Source organism: Mustela erminea, chromosome 1 (genome assembly GCF_009829155.1).
Source record: "Mustela erminea isolate mMusErm1 chromosome 1, mMusErm1.Pri, whole genome shotgun sequence".
NCBI lineage: Eukaryota > Metazoa > Chordata > Mammalia > Carnivora > Mustelidae > Mustela > Mustela erminea.
In genome coordinates, this window is record NC_045614.1 from 112,711,662 (window position 1) to 112,725,613 (window position 13,952).

Sequence of the window (13,952 nt, forward strand, 5' to 3'; positions counted from 1 at the left end):
TATTAAGCGTCACTTTTGGCACTTTACAACATGTTCTCAAATGATCCTCACAACAACTTCACAAAAAGATAGAAAATAGGATGAAACCTTGGGCTCTAGAACACATGATAAAATTCAGCCAACAGCCAATTTCATCAATGACCTGCATTCTCAGACTCATGTACTAAATCATCTTGTTCTCTCAAGCTCCAAGAAACCACCCTTCAACAATCCTGAGGCTTAAATTTAAAAACAAAACAAACCAACAAACAAAAAACACCGAAATGAACACTTGATCACTAAAAGCTGATGGTGGGGTGTACAGAACTGGTATGGTATTTTATTCTCCAGATTAATTCTCCAGCAAGATGGTATGAAATGAGACAAACCAACTTTTAGGTTTCCCCAAATTTTAACTGAATTGTAGAGTACAATTTTTAAAGGAATGAGACACCTAATTTTTCTCCGTCATACACTAACTCTAAAGCACGGTACCACCCTCCCTCCCCCGCGAAATACACACACACACACACACACACACACACACACAGTTTAACAGCTGTTTCAGAACAAAACAGCTGCTGTTTCTTGGTGCTAAGAGAACAATTCTTGCAGTCAAAACGGCTTTGGGCAAGCTATGAATCTCACTTCCCTTAGCTGCATTTATTGCCTACAGATGACGCTCGGGAGCGTGCTTCGTAAACACTGAGCCACAATACGGACAGTATTCCTTCAATTTTTAGTTTTCAACCTAAGAGTAGCAAGATACGATACAGCCCCACTTGACATCAAGCAGCCTGGACTCTGACAAGAACATCAAAGATCCTAACCATCGCGGGCCACTCCAGAGACAACTAGCTCGCTCCATCATCCGAAGCGCATCCGCACAGCGTGGAGGGAGCGACTACGTCACCAGGACACCCGCCACTCGCGCCTCCACAGCCTTGGCCCGGCCAGCTGTTTCGGCCGAGCGGGGCCTGCCCGGCTGGAGCAGCGCTCTCCCGGCCGAGCCCCGGGTGGGGGAGGGGGTACAGCCAGGCTGGCGCTCGGCCCCCTCTCTCTCACCTGTTCGAGCGCCGCCTCTTCAGGAGGGCCCGGGTTGGGGGCACCGGCCGGTCACAGAAACGGAAAATGGTGCCGAGAATCCTAACCAGCCATTTGTACATACCAAGCCCAAGCAGCAGCGGCGGCCGACACACCCCGAGAAGCAAACCCCAGAGCTGTCGCCGCCGCTGCCGCCTTCGCCGCCTCGGCCACCACCGCCTAGGCTCAGTCGCCGACTTGTGACGCGATCGGAGGGCCCACAGATAAAACGTCCAGAGGGCTATAAGAGCCCCCCCGCAACCCCGCCACCACTCCTGACGTCACCTCCTCCCGCCCGACCGGAAAGCATCTTCGTCCTCAATCTGCGCACGCGTAGCTTCGCCCCACCTTCTCCTCCCGAACCTAGCAACCGGAATGCGTGCCAGACGGTCACAGTCCAATCGCTGACGAGATCGAAAAGGCTGTGGGCGGGGTTTTCTCTTCCCTCGGAGCCAGTCGCCTGACGGCGCGCGGGGCAAGGCCCCCTGGCCGCACGTGAGGCTTCTGCACCCGGAAGGGAGCGCTCGGAACTCCTGAAATACAGTAGGTGTTCCGTAACCGTTTGTTGAGGGCACAAAATATAGGTAGTTAACATCAATTAACAAATGTTTATCCTGTTAACCGCCCTTTAGTTTGCATATACGTTACGTCTAGTACTTTACACACATGGTCACCTGCGTTTCTCCCAGCACCCCCAGGCGATGGGGAGGAGTCTTGTGCCCATGTTTAAATAAAGAAATCCAGCGTAGAGCGATTAAGTTATTTGCCTAAAGTCACAAAGCTAACTAGTGGTGTAGCTGGATTGGAACCAGGATCTGAGAGCCCGCGCCAGTCCCTGGCCCTTGCTGTGAGTCTAACCCTGAGAGACACGATTAGGAATTGCAAGATAATTACGTGCAAAGTGCGGTAGGAACCAGAGAAAGGAAAACCACACCCTGGGGAGGCCCGGGGAGGGGCAGAACTCAAAAGAGAGCTTCACTGGCCCCATAAGAGGCCTTACCTGAGGCCCAGGAGTACCTATTGGCCTCCTCCCCCACCCCTCCGAGGCTGGCCTGGAGTGCTGATTAACTCTCGCTTTGTTATCTAGAAATCACACTTTTGGTTAATTTAAATCAATGAGAAAAAGTCCCACCGTATTTAGTGACAGAATATCCAATCCCCTTCTCCAAACGGTACTGGAATCCTTCTTTTTTCCTGCCCTACAAATCCATTCCTGACTTTCACTTGACCCTTACCTAGGCTTCAGTTAAGGGCAGACTTCCTGGCTTGCTTGAACTTTAACACAGGCACTCCCTATGACAGCTGTGTCCCTTGCCCGGTAAAGTGTCCTGGAATTCTGGTGCAAGTCACCACCTGGAGCCCCAGGACCACCAGCTACCCACCTATGCCTGTCACACCTCCCAAGAAAATCCCAAGTGGCCCCTCCCTTCATCCTCCAAATACCGCTAACGCCAGACTATCACTGAGAGTTTGAGAATAGAATTACAAAGACCAAAAGATTTTTTTTTTTTTTTTAAGAAACTGTTTAATTTCTATCAACCTTGTTCCACGTGGTTTGCCTTTGTGGAAGAGCAGCTTAAGACCACTCAGTGGTTGTTCCTACCCTCCGTGGCCTGAGCAGTGGGAGCTGCAGACCAGTCTTCAGCAGCTGGCTGGGCGCTCCAGTCTTTAGTAGGGAACTGCTGAATTGGCCCAGAGGGCACCTGCAGCCTTCAGACCGGTCTGCGACTTCAGGCTGAGTAGCAGTGAACTCAGGAGCTGGAGCCGTCCATTTGATGAGGGAGCAGAAGGCAAGCCAAAGACAAAGCATAAGCGGACACCCTGCAACCTCCCCCCGCGACCCTCACTTGTGGGTGGGACACCTGTGACAGTCCTCCAGGAATCTCCCAACTATCTTAATGTTAATACCTTGCTAGAGAGGAAGACAACCTTAACTTGACAATGGCAAGGCCTCCAGTATCTCATAGGTACCTTGTAGGTCAGTCATCTTTAGCACATGTAAGTTATTTTGAAACCTCTGTTTTCCTTACTTCACAAGACTCCTGACTATATAATCACCACTCCTCAAGCCCCCAGGGCAGCAACTCTCTCTGCCCACAGGTTTTGTTCCCGCGCTTTAATAAAACCACCATTTTTCACTAAAGACATCTCATCTTTCCTGGTGGTTGGCTCCAGACCCCACCTTACCTCACCTCTATTCCAAAGCCTCGTCACATTCACCCTGCCATTCCTCCTGGGTCACAGTCTTCCCAGCATCAGTCTGCTCTTCCTTTTCCAACTCTTCAGAATCTCTGCAGAAGTAGGGATCAGGCATGATCTCCCATGGGTGTTCAGGGGAATTGGTGCCACAGATGCACAGAACTTCCCCGGCCAACATCAGACCCACTTGACTGGGCTCCCTTGTTGTTGCGAGGGATGGCCATGTCCACATAGCACTAGGGAGAATCTGTGTTACATGAGCCATGGTAGGCAGGTTAACATAAGACACCTCTGTGAGAGGCTGGTGGGCAGCCCTGGGATCAGTAACCACTAGAAGTCTTGGCTCCCAGAAGGCTGCCTGGATCTGGTTAGTGAAGGTTCTGGGAGTGAAATGGCTGGCCATAAGAGGGGCTCCAAGAACACAGGACACTTCAGCACAGCTTGCTAGCCAACATTCCTGGACATTTTCTTTTAAGCACCGATTTCCACCACAACAGTGGCACAAGTGGCCAGCAGAAGCTTCTCCCAGGTTCTCTTCAGATTTATGATGTAGATCCCATTACTTTTTCTTTTGTAGGTAGACTGTTCCATTTGGAAGTCAAGTTTGGTGCCACCTAAGCAGATTCACACTGCAAGGGATTTGAAGACATCTTCCTTCTTCATTTGCAGGATATCAAGGGCTCCAGACATTGTACAAGTTTCCCTTTAAGTTATCATAGGAATGTAGAACAATGCCAGTGGATGGACCCCTCCCGGAGGAGTGTGGAAAGCAAAGACCAGTTGATTTAGAAGTGACTATTAAAAGTACTGCATCCAAAGTCCATTGCTCTTTGCCTCCCAGAAGGACTTTCCTTCCCTCAAAGTCATCTCTCCACTAGTCTCAACATCTTTCATGAGAGAGATAGAAGAGAATTTCTCCTCCACCTCTACCCTGATGTGTTTCAGGCTGGGCTCTAAATTAACTCTAAAAAAGCACCTGCACATACACAAAATAAAATGTTAGTCACCCTCCATGAAAAGTGGAGGGCTTTAGAATTACCTCCGTCCAAACCCCCTGGGCCTCATGAACAAACAGTAACTCTTCAGTGGAGCAATGGCCAGGCACCACCCTCACTTACTGCCCCACCCCCACCTCCACACACACGTCCCCTTTCTGTCCTCTTACTGTCTCTGGTTGCCCTCTGAAAGGGAGAAAAGAAATCCACTCAACCTTATAGTTTCTCCTGCCTGGGGTTTTGCCAGTTAGTGCCCCTGCTGTCCAGTGGTCCCCAGTGGAGGCATAGGCCAATGCCTGTCCACTGGCAAGGAGTGGGATTATCCTCACCCATCAACCCACCACTGCTAACAGCCATTCCTGGACCTCAGAACTCTTCACAAGAGGGCTGGAGAGAAAACAAAAACAAAAGCCCTATGGAAGAACAAGGACATGGAGGTTTCTTCCCTGGTTTGGATAACTTGAACCCTTGTACTGCTGGTGGTGCTTAGGTTTTCATTAGGGTATCCTCCATGGTTGCCCAGTTTTCTGAAAAGATCCTCTTCCTTGGGGCACCTGGGTGGCTCAGTGGGTTGCTTCTCTGCTTTTGGCTCAGGTCATGATCTCGGGGTCCTGGGATAGAGCCCCAACTCAGGCTCTCTGCTCAGCAGGGAGCCTGCTTCCCGCCCCACCCCCTTGCCTGCCTCTCTACCTAGTTGTGATCTCTCTGTCAAATAAATAAAATCTTTAAAAAAAAAAAAAAAGGATCTTTTTCCTTCTCTTCCTCTTCCTCCTGCGGAGATCCTCTCCTTCAAGCCTTTCCAAGGCCCATCCCTAATTCTCCTCCTGTCCACAGAACAGTAAAGACCCAGCTAGCCCTCCAATTCATTGTTCAATCTTGCACATTTTCCCTTTACCAGCACTCCAGAGTGTTAAAAGATTTCTTGTGAGTTTTGGTCTTGCTGACCCCTGCCAGAGTTCTGGGCCATTTGATAGAAGTGGGTAGGAGCCCAATGGTGAGATGTTGTTGGTTTGGGCCTCTTGCGTCTAAAATTCAACATAGTTCACCACCCTGGAGATTAATTTCCTTCCGGGGATCAACTCTGGTATTCAAGAAAAACATACCCTCCTAATAATGGGACGTTGATCTTATTCAGTCTAATCTGGCCTTATTATCCAAAAGCAAGTAGAGTTCCTCGTCCTAGATTTTATTACAAAAGCTGTTCACGGGCTTGGACTGCCTTATGGAGAAGTAGCACCCCGCCCTACTTGAGCCTCCTTCCTAATCTGTAAAATAGAGGTAATCGAACCTGCTTCTCAGATCTGCAGGCCAATGAAATGTACTCATGTGTGTGATGGACTGACGTCAGCAGCCAGCATGGCCCAAAGCCTAATGTTTCTCTTCCCTCTTCTTCAACGATCTAATAAGCCAATTTACTGATCACTTCCACATCCTGCATTTTCCACGGGATCTGCCGTTTCCCCTCTCCAAACCCATCAGAACTACTGGCATTTCTGACATTTCTGTCATTTCTGACAGTAGTTCTGATGGTGCCTGATCATGTCTCACGCCTTTGCAAAAGCCACCTCCTCTTCTATTCTGTCCCTCTTGTATTTATTTGCAGGGCGATTCCTCTTTTGTTGTCTTTCGTGGTGGTTAAGGAAGGCAAATTTATACTGTTGTTCTTATTTATTAAGTGTCGCTCTCGCCAGCAAGAACGACCAGGAGACACAGAGTGACAAGCTTGCGAATCTTTATAGTTCTCCTCTTACCCGGATGTTTACCCCTATTTGTATCCCCTCTCCTCCCATCAGCAGACTGTACATGTGAAAGGAAGCCTGACAGCATGATAAAAAGCACGCAGTGTCCTCGGGCTACCTGTTCTGGGCATAGCCAATCATCTTTCAGGTGGTGCACAGGTCCTCTGTCTGGCCGCAGGCGCAAGCGCCAGGTTGTCTGCTATGTACATAGCTGCCCCCGACAATTAAGGAAAATAAATTTATAAATTAAATTTGTTGTTTTCTGTTACTAAATCACTAAAAGTGGTTGGGTTGATTCTCATCAAATTCCACATGTTTTTTTGGAGTAGTCTGACTTCAACTATGGAGCAACCCTGACACTTTGGAGAGCCCTAGGGAGAACCTCAAAAAGAAAGGAACCTCTGGGAGGACCTCAGGGGTTCCCAGTTTCCCATCCAGAAGAGGAGGATGACTCTAGGCAAGAAAGACCCTGATGAGTTAACATGAATACCTCAAAGGGCTCATGATGTTTTCAAATGAGGGCCCAAGACAGATGTTACAGGCGTGGATTCTTCCAGAGTTGCTTCTCACTGAGACAAATCTGTGTGCCTGCTCTGTGTATATAACTAAATAATGAGGATGCAAGATTCTTGTGACCAATCTGTGGAAAGCCAGTTAAAAATAAAAACGGAGGGCACCTGGGTGGCTCAGTGGGTTAAGCCTCTGCCTTTGGCTCAGGTCATGATCTCAGGTTCCTGGGATCAAGCCCCACATAGGGCTCTCTGCTCAGCGAGAGAGAGCCCCCCCTCTCTGCCTGCCTCTCTGCCTGCTTGTGATCTCTCTTTCTCTGTCAAATAAATAAATAAAATTTAAAAAAAATAATAAAAATAAAAACTGGATTCTGATTCTAATAATAATAATTTAAAACTGTAGTTTAAGATCTAAATAAATCTAAAATATATGGTACAGTAAATACTGGATATTAAATACTGGACAGTAAAAATTTTTAATGAACTTTAATTTTTTAAAAGATTTTATTTATTTATTTGATAGAGTGGGAGAGGGAGAGAGCACAAGCAGGGGGAGCAGCAGGGAGAGGGAGAAGCAGGTTCCCTGCTGAGCAGAGAGCAAGAAGTGGGGCTCAATCCCAGGACCCTAGGATCATGACCTCAGCCCAAGGCAGACACTTAACCAACTGAGACACTCAGGTGCCCCTTTAATGAATTTTCAATTAATAAAGAATTTTGCCTCTGTCTTGCCAGTGTGCCTACAGTGTGATACATTGTTTGTGAGGAAGTCATGGTTTCTAAAACAAAGTAGCTCTATTCCATGAAAAATACTTCTCAGGCCAGAAAAGTAGTATGCAGGTGTTTTCTTACTGTTTTGTAATAGACTACTAAAAAATTATCCACATAATAATGTTAATAAGCTAGCCTAAATGTATTATTCTCTATATATTTATATTATTTCTTACATTTTTTTAAGGATTTTATTTATTTATTTGACAGAAAGAGATCACAAGTAGGCAGAGAGGCAGGCAGAGAGAAAGGAGTAAGCAGGCTCCTCAATGAGCAGAGAGCCCGATGCGGGGCTTGATTTCAGGACCCTGAGACCATGACCTGAGCTGAAGGCAGAGGCTTAACCCACTGAGCCACCCAGGCATCCCAATATGTCTGTCTTCTTGAGAGAAGGAGCCACCCCCTATTCTTTCTTATTATTTTTTTAAACGGAAGCCTGAGAAATGTCCAATCAATGAATGAAGAAATGAAACAAATATACAGATGAGGGGACGGTTGCCCTGTTCTCCTTGTAGAAAATGAATCAAGGAAACTTATTTTTCCAAAGTGCACAGCTGGCAAGAGATTGTGGGGTCACTGTTGCAGATGAGAAGACGTTAGAGTGAGTCATAGAGCAGCTTGGAGCACGAGACCAGAGTGAGAGAGGACATAGGTCACCTTCCCTGACCGTTGGCGCCAGTGAGAGCTATAAAACCACCTCCCCTCAGTTCCAGGACACTTCCATACCTGTTTTTCCTGTCCACACATTTGGAAGCTTGCCTGCCCCCTTTCTATTCTGCTCTCTGTAGCAAGTGATTTCTAGGTTAAGGAAAAAAAAAAAAAAGAGCCAGTGCATAATACTAAGTTGGAAATGAGACGAATTGTGTTATTCTTGAGTTCTGATCATTTATCAGGGTCATCATATTGAGAAAACTGACCATTATTCACTCTTGACTAGCTGATGAGCAACGAAGAAATGGTTTTCCTCAGAATACCTTGGAGTAAATGTTAACACTCAAATAGTTAGGAGTTGGCCCATCTTTTGGAATTTTTAAAGACTTTTATTCTGAAATAATTATAGGTTCACAGGAAGCTGCAACAATAGTATGGGGATGTGTCGTGTACCCAGAGTCCCCCAACTCTGTAACATCTTACATAAGTAGAATGGAGAAAATTGATGTTGGTCCAATCTACAACTCAAATTTAGATTTTACCAGTTTCACATGCACATATGTATGTGTGTTCGTGTGTGTGTGTGTGTGTGTGTGTGTAGTCCTGCCCAATCTTATCACCTGTGTAGATTGCCCTGACCACCCCACAAGCAAAAGACAGAATTAATTCCCCTCTCACAGATTCCCTGCGCACCTGTTCTCCAGTTTGCCTCACCTTTCCTCCCCCCAGCCCCCATCCTCTGGAATGCTTTATGTTTTTTCACATTTGAAATTTCTTTTTTTTTCATATTTGATATTTCTTTTTTTTTTTTTTTTTTAAGATTTTATTTATTTATTTGACAGAGAGAAATCACAAGTAGATGGAGAGGCAGGCAGAGAGAGAGAGAGAGAGAGGGGGAAGCAGGCTCCCTGCTGAGCAGAGAGCCCGATGCGGGACTCGATCCCAGGACCCCGAGATCATGACCTGAGCCGAAGGCAGCGGCTTAACCCACTGAGCCACCCAGGCGCCCATATTTGATATTTCTTACTAATTCTCTTTCTTTGAGAGTATGGGTTCTCCCATTGATTCTTGTATTGTTTTCAATGCTCTAAATAGAAAACAGCACACAGCTGGGGAATCAGATGTCACCTTCTGTGCCTACCGGCAGGAAAATCATTAACAGTAATACAAAGAGGCCTCCTAAGGGAAATGATTCTTATTCCTATAATTGGCCGGTTTCCAGGAAAAATGTACATTAGCTCTGCCTAGATAAAGGCTTGGCGTGGTACGAAAACTGATAGGAGCTCAACAAATATTTATCAGACAAGCACACTGATCCAGCAGTGTGCAATGCATTCCATAAACAGGTTCCTAAGAGAATGTGGAACAATTCTCCATTTGTTCCAGAGGGCAGTTGTTTCCAAATCAGTAAAGCTTGCTGCAAATGGAAAAATAAAAAAGCTAGCAGGTCCCCTATTTGTTTTTCTCTGTGTATTCTTAATTTATTTCTCCAGCAGGAGACAAAAGATGAAAACAGACTACAGAACTGACTGACATCATTCACCTGAAACATCACTGCTGTCAGGTGCCCTCCATTCCTAAAATCCACTTGATCCCTCTTCTCAGCCTGGAGCAGCCCTGCTTTCCAACAGGAGGGAAAGGTGTGGAGGGCATAGCCACGTAGGTAATAGGAGTTACGCAGGGCTCAGCGAGCTTACCTTTGTAGCAGGCACAGAGCTGTGAACTGTACTTAGAATAGTTCATTGAATCCAGAAAACAGCCCTGTGAGATAGGTGGTCTTGTTTTCTTCATTTGACAGTTGAGAAAAGTAAGAGTTTGAGAACGGAAATGTTCTTAAATGTGGCTTCAAGCCACACCACTAGTGAGTGGAAGACGAGAGATGTGGACCACTGGCCGGGAGTCCTGGCATTCATCAGGTGTGAGGTATGACCCAGAATCTACACACAGTGCTTTGAAAAGTCCCCCAGGGGAGATCTCAGGTACTGACTCTTTGGGAAGCATTGCTTGAATCTACTTCCTGCAAGGAATCCCCTGCTGTTGGGATGGAGTACAGACACAGAGGACTGATAAACTTCTATGAGAGATGCTGTTGCTTTATGAATGCCTATTTCAGGCAGACAGTGCTAAACGACTAGTGGCTTTTGCCCTGGTGCTCCAGAGGGAAACATATTCTTCAGTTGTTCCCGTCTTTATTTATAAATTCAGGGCACCTGCGTGGCTCAGTGGGTTAAGCCTCTGCCTTCAGCTCAGGTCATGATTTCAGGGTCCTGGGATCGAGTCCTGCATCGGGCTCTCTGCTCCTCTCTCTCTCTGCCTGCCTCTCTGCCTACTGTGATCTCTCTGTGTCAAATAAATAAATAAAATCTTTAAAATAAATAAATAAGTAAATTTATGTTTCAGCTCATCAAACCCCCGCCAGCCTGAGTAAAGGCTACCGACCAGAGGGAATTAAATTACCCTGTAGCCGTGGGAGCACAAGTTCAGTTACTTCCAACACTGAGGTGGATAGGTTCTGATACAGCTCTCTATTTAAAGCTTTTGTGCTTACTTTTCTTTTAAAAAGGAGGAGGAGAAAGAGGGGGAGAGATAGGAACTCTGGATAAGAAGAAATAAAAGTGGGCGCCTGGGTGGCTCAGTGGGTTGAGCCGTTGCCTTCGGCTCGTGTTGTGATCTCGGGGTTCTGGGATCGAGTCCCACATCGGGCTCTCTGCTCAGCAGGGAGCCTGCTTCCCTTCCTCTCTCTCTGCCTGCCTCTCTGCCTACTTGTGATCTCTCTCTGTCAAATAAATAAATAAAATCTTAAAAAAAAAAAGAAGAAGAAATAAAAGTATGTATAATGCCATAAAAATTTCCTTTAACCTGAAGCCTATTTGGACATTTACCGGGGAATGATTAGGCTTAATGAAATGTTCTTTGCAAAGTCTAAAGACTGCCAAATGAGGCAGGAGTGTGTGAATTAACATAAAAAGTAGTTTTGTGTTCACAGGCCAACAGAATAGTCATTGCATTTGTTTCATTCACAAGGACAGGGAGGCAAGTATCTCAAAGCACACTTGATTTCAACATACCACGCCAAACGACTAATAAACCGCCCACAAAGAATGAAACTATTTTGAACTCGTCATTCTGCAAGTACACATTAGGATATTAAGACATGCATACAATTTTTTAAAAGATATGCATAAAATTGTGTCAGGCAAAAATGTACCAACCTTCCACTGAAAAGAGGAGGAGTCAAATATCCTGAAAGGGTTGGGACCTGCCTGCCGTCCCTCTCTGGAACTTCCTGTTATCACCACACCTCTGGATTAGTCCTCTGAACTCTCTCTGAGCAAAGCCCTCTGAGAAACTAGGCTCTGGGCAGGACACCCTTCTTGTGAATGTGACGCACACTCTCTCCAGTTTCCATATGCTGAAATTATACTTCTTCATCAGTTTGCTGTGCTTGGTCAAATCAGGTAGGTCATTTATTGAATGGCTTTCTTAATTATTTAAAAACATTACTAGCAGTATTGTCACTTTGCATTTTATTAGCCCAGTTCCTTCAGTGGACTTTTTAAGCTTTATTTAATCACTTTTAAGGAAACAAGGTATGGGTTAAATGGGCTTGCAAATCCTGAAAAGCTTTTTTTTTCTCAGTAATAAAAGAGATTATGACTTCTTTCGATTAACTGGTTCTTCTGATGTACAAAAAAAAAATATGCTGGGAAATCTAAAAGTTATTTTTTCTCATAGTTAAGTCTTCTGTGCCTTTCCACCTCTATAAAATAAGGTCAGTTATTTTCCAGAAATCTTAAGTTTTCTTTTATTATACTATCTAATATATATACAGGACAGGTTTTTATAAGCTTTCGGTAACAGTTTATTTCAGTTATCTTTTAGGAAAACATGACTTTATGTAAACCCCTTGGGATGGTGCCTGGCATATTGATAACTGAAAAATTATTAATCAAAATGAATATAAATTAAAACAGTGATGTACAGGGTCTGCTGGCTGGCTCAGTCAGAAGAGCATTCAACTCTTGATCTCAGGGTCATGAGCCTGAGCCCCACATTAAGTACAGAGACTACTAAGTGAATAAATAAGTAAGGAAATAAATAAATAAAACAGTAATGTGCATAGCAGGGTGAGAAAAATAAAATGAAGTGGCTTTTTTGTTTTATTTATTTATTTATTTATTCCACAGGCAGAGATCACAAGTAGGCAGAGAGGCAGGCAGAGAGAGGAAGGGAAGCAGGCTCCCCGCTGAGCAAAGAGCCCAATGCGGGCCTGGGATCGTGACCTGAGCTGAAGACAGATGCTTTAACCCACGGAGCCACCCAGCACCCCTGTTTTTTTTTTTTTTAAAGAAACTTGGCCTTCTTAGGAATCCAGTCCTTTTTTCTTATGATAATTTAGTCTTGTGAAATTTTACCACAGTTTATGGTAATGAAGATTGGTACAATTTCCTTCAGGGAAATATGTTACTTATAGTATCCATAAAAATGTTCATGCCCTTTGAACTAGTAAAACCACTGCTGAGAATTTATTCTCAGGAAATGTCTTTTAAAAGGGAAAAAAAAATCTTAAGAAGATGATTCTAATTATGTTACTTATAATAACTTGAAACTAGGTACAGCAAAAATGATTCTTTATACAGGAATGGATGAAGTCCAATATATCAAACTTTTTTTAAAAATGTCGCCTTTAGAATAATTCTGAAGCTATGCAGAAATGTGCAAACATGTTTATAAAACAATGCCAAGTAGACAAAACAGAATTCAAACTTGTAGATAAATGAAGATTACAACTACGTTAAAATCACGTTATCTGCGCCTGCAAATGAGGCCTAGAAAGGGAATGGAAAAGTTAAAATAGTTGTATGAGGATTTCAGCCTTATATAAATAAATTTTTCTTAATTTGTGCTTTTGAAGTTGATTTAACAGTAAGTTACAATTACACTAATGATGTTATTTTTCTCTGAGAAGTCAACATTTTAAAGTGTGTGTTTATTCTAATGTTTAAGTTTAAAAAAATGAACATAAGGGGATGCCTGGGTAGCTCAGTTGGTTAAGCATCTGCCTTCGGCTCCAGTCAAGACCCCGGGGTCCTGGGATTGAGTCTCACGTCTGGCTCTTTAATCAGCCAGGAGCCTGCTTCTCCCTCTGGCCTTCCCTCGGCTGGTGTTCGTGCTCTCTCTCTCATAAATAGATAACATCTTTTTAAAAAAATCATTAAAAAAAATAAATTTAAAAATGAACATAAATTTAGAGATAATTTTAGGGGAGTGGGCTAACCCTGACACAAAAAAACCTGATGCTGATTTCTGGGTATTTTCTTTCAGTCTTGCATTATATAGCTCTATATACAACGTTGGAACTTAATTTTTTTTGTGACCTGCCTTTTTACTTATCATTACGTCATCAGTAAAGTCTTATTTTACATGATTCTAGAAGACTCACTGCTGAATGATAGAATCTAAACAGAGACACACTACAATAAACTTCTGTAGCTAGAAGGAAAAACATAATTATAGCTCTAAGCTAAATTTAGACTTCTTGGTGTCTGCAAAACCATGAACTTGCAACTTCATGGGAGAGGGTGTTGAATAATATGCATCTGATAGCAGAAATTATTAATCACAAATACATCGACTTTCTGCTTTTCCCTTCTTTGGCTTGCTGTCCCCAAACCAACAAATATTCGTGGCTCAGTTGGTTGGACGACAGCTTTCAGCTCAGGTCATGATCCCGGAGCCCCAGGATCAAGTCCCTCATCACGCTCCCACCTCCACGGGGAGTCTGCTTCTCCCTCTGACCTTCTCCTCGCTCATGCTCTCTCATGCTCTCTCTCAAATAAATAAATAAAATCTTTAAAAAAAAAAAAAAGATGTGATTCTGAAACATAGAGGATACAGGTCATTCACTATTGGAGATCTTTGTTCTGTTCCAACGTTTGTGAAATCATGATGGGAATATTTGCCATAATTTTAACAGTGAGCAAAACAATGGCAAGCAAGCTCTAGTGTGCCCCAGAACCCCCTGGGGA

General features: G+C 44.3%; 2 protein-coding genes, 1 long non-coding RNA gene and 1 pseudogene across 7 annotated transcripts in view; 2 read left to right on the top strand and 2 right to left on the bottom strand.

Moving 5' to 3' along the window:
• SENP2 (SUMO specific peptidase 2) overlaps positions 1-1,313 on the bottom strand; it is a 34,392-nt gene extending 33,079 nt beyond the window's left edge. For 4 of the 5 annotated variants that reach the window (XM_032338382.1, XM_032338379.1, XM_032338376.1 and 1 more), the window contains exon 1: positions 1,045-1,261. In XM_032338382.1, the coding sequence (XP_032194273.1) occupies positions 1,045-1,145 (101 nt within the window). In that variant the 5' untranslated portion in view covers positions 1,146-1,261. Of the gene's footprint in view, positions 1-1,044 lie in introns of all 5 variants that reach the window. The other variant, XM_032338374.1, reaches the window with a different exon arrangement.
• Positions 1,314-1,331: 18 nt separating this feature from the next.
• LOC116587901 lies at positions 1,332-4,655 on the top strand. Its single transcript, XR_004284691.1, has 2 exons — positions 1,332-1,605; positions 3,931-4,655. It is a non-coding gene; the product is annotated as an uncharacterized LOC116587901 (long non-coding RNA).
• On the bottom strand, positions 2,573-3,979 carry LOC116587890 (annotated as a pseudogene).
• A 6,398-nt stretch (positions 4,656-11,053) lies between the features above and the next one.
• The window catches only part of LIPH (lipase H), a 47,399-nt gene continuing 44,500 nt past the window's right edge, over positions 11,054-13,952 (top strand). The window contains exon 1 of the mRNA XM_032338394.1: positions 11,054-11,381. Within this exon, the coding sequence (XP_032194285.1) occupies positions 11,333-11,381 (49 nt within the window). The 5' untranslated portion in view covers positions 11,054-11,332. The remainder of the gene's footprint in view (positions 11,382-13,952) is intronic.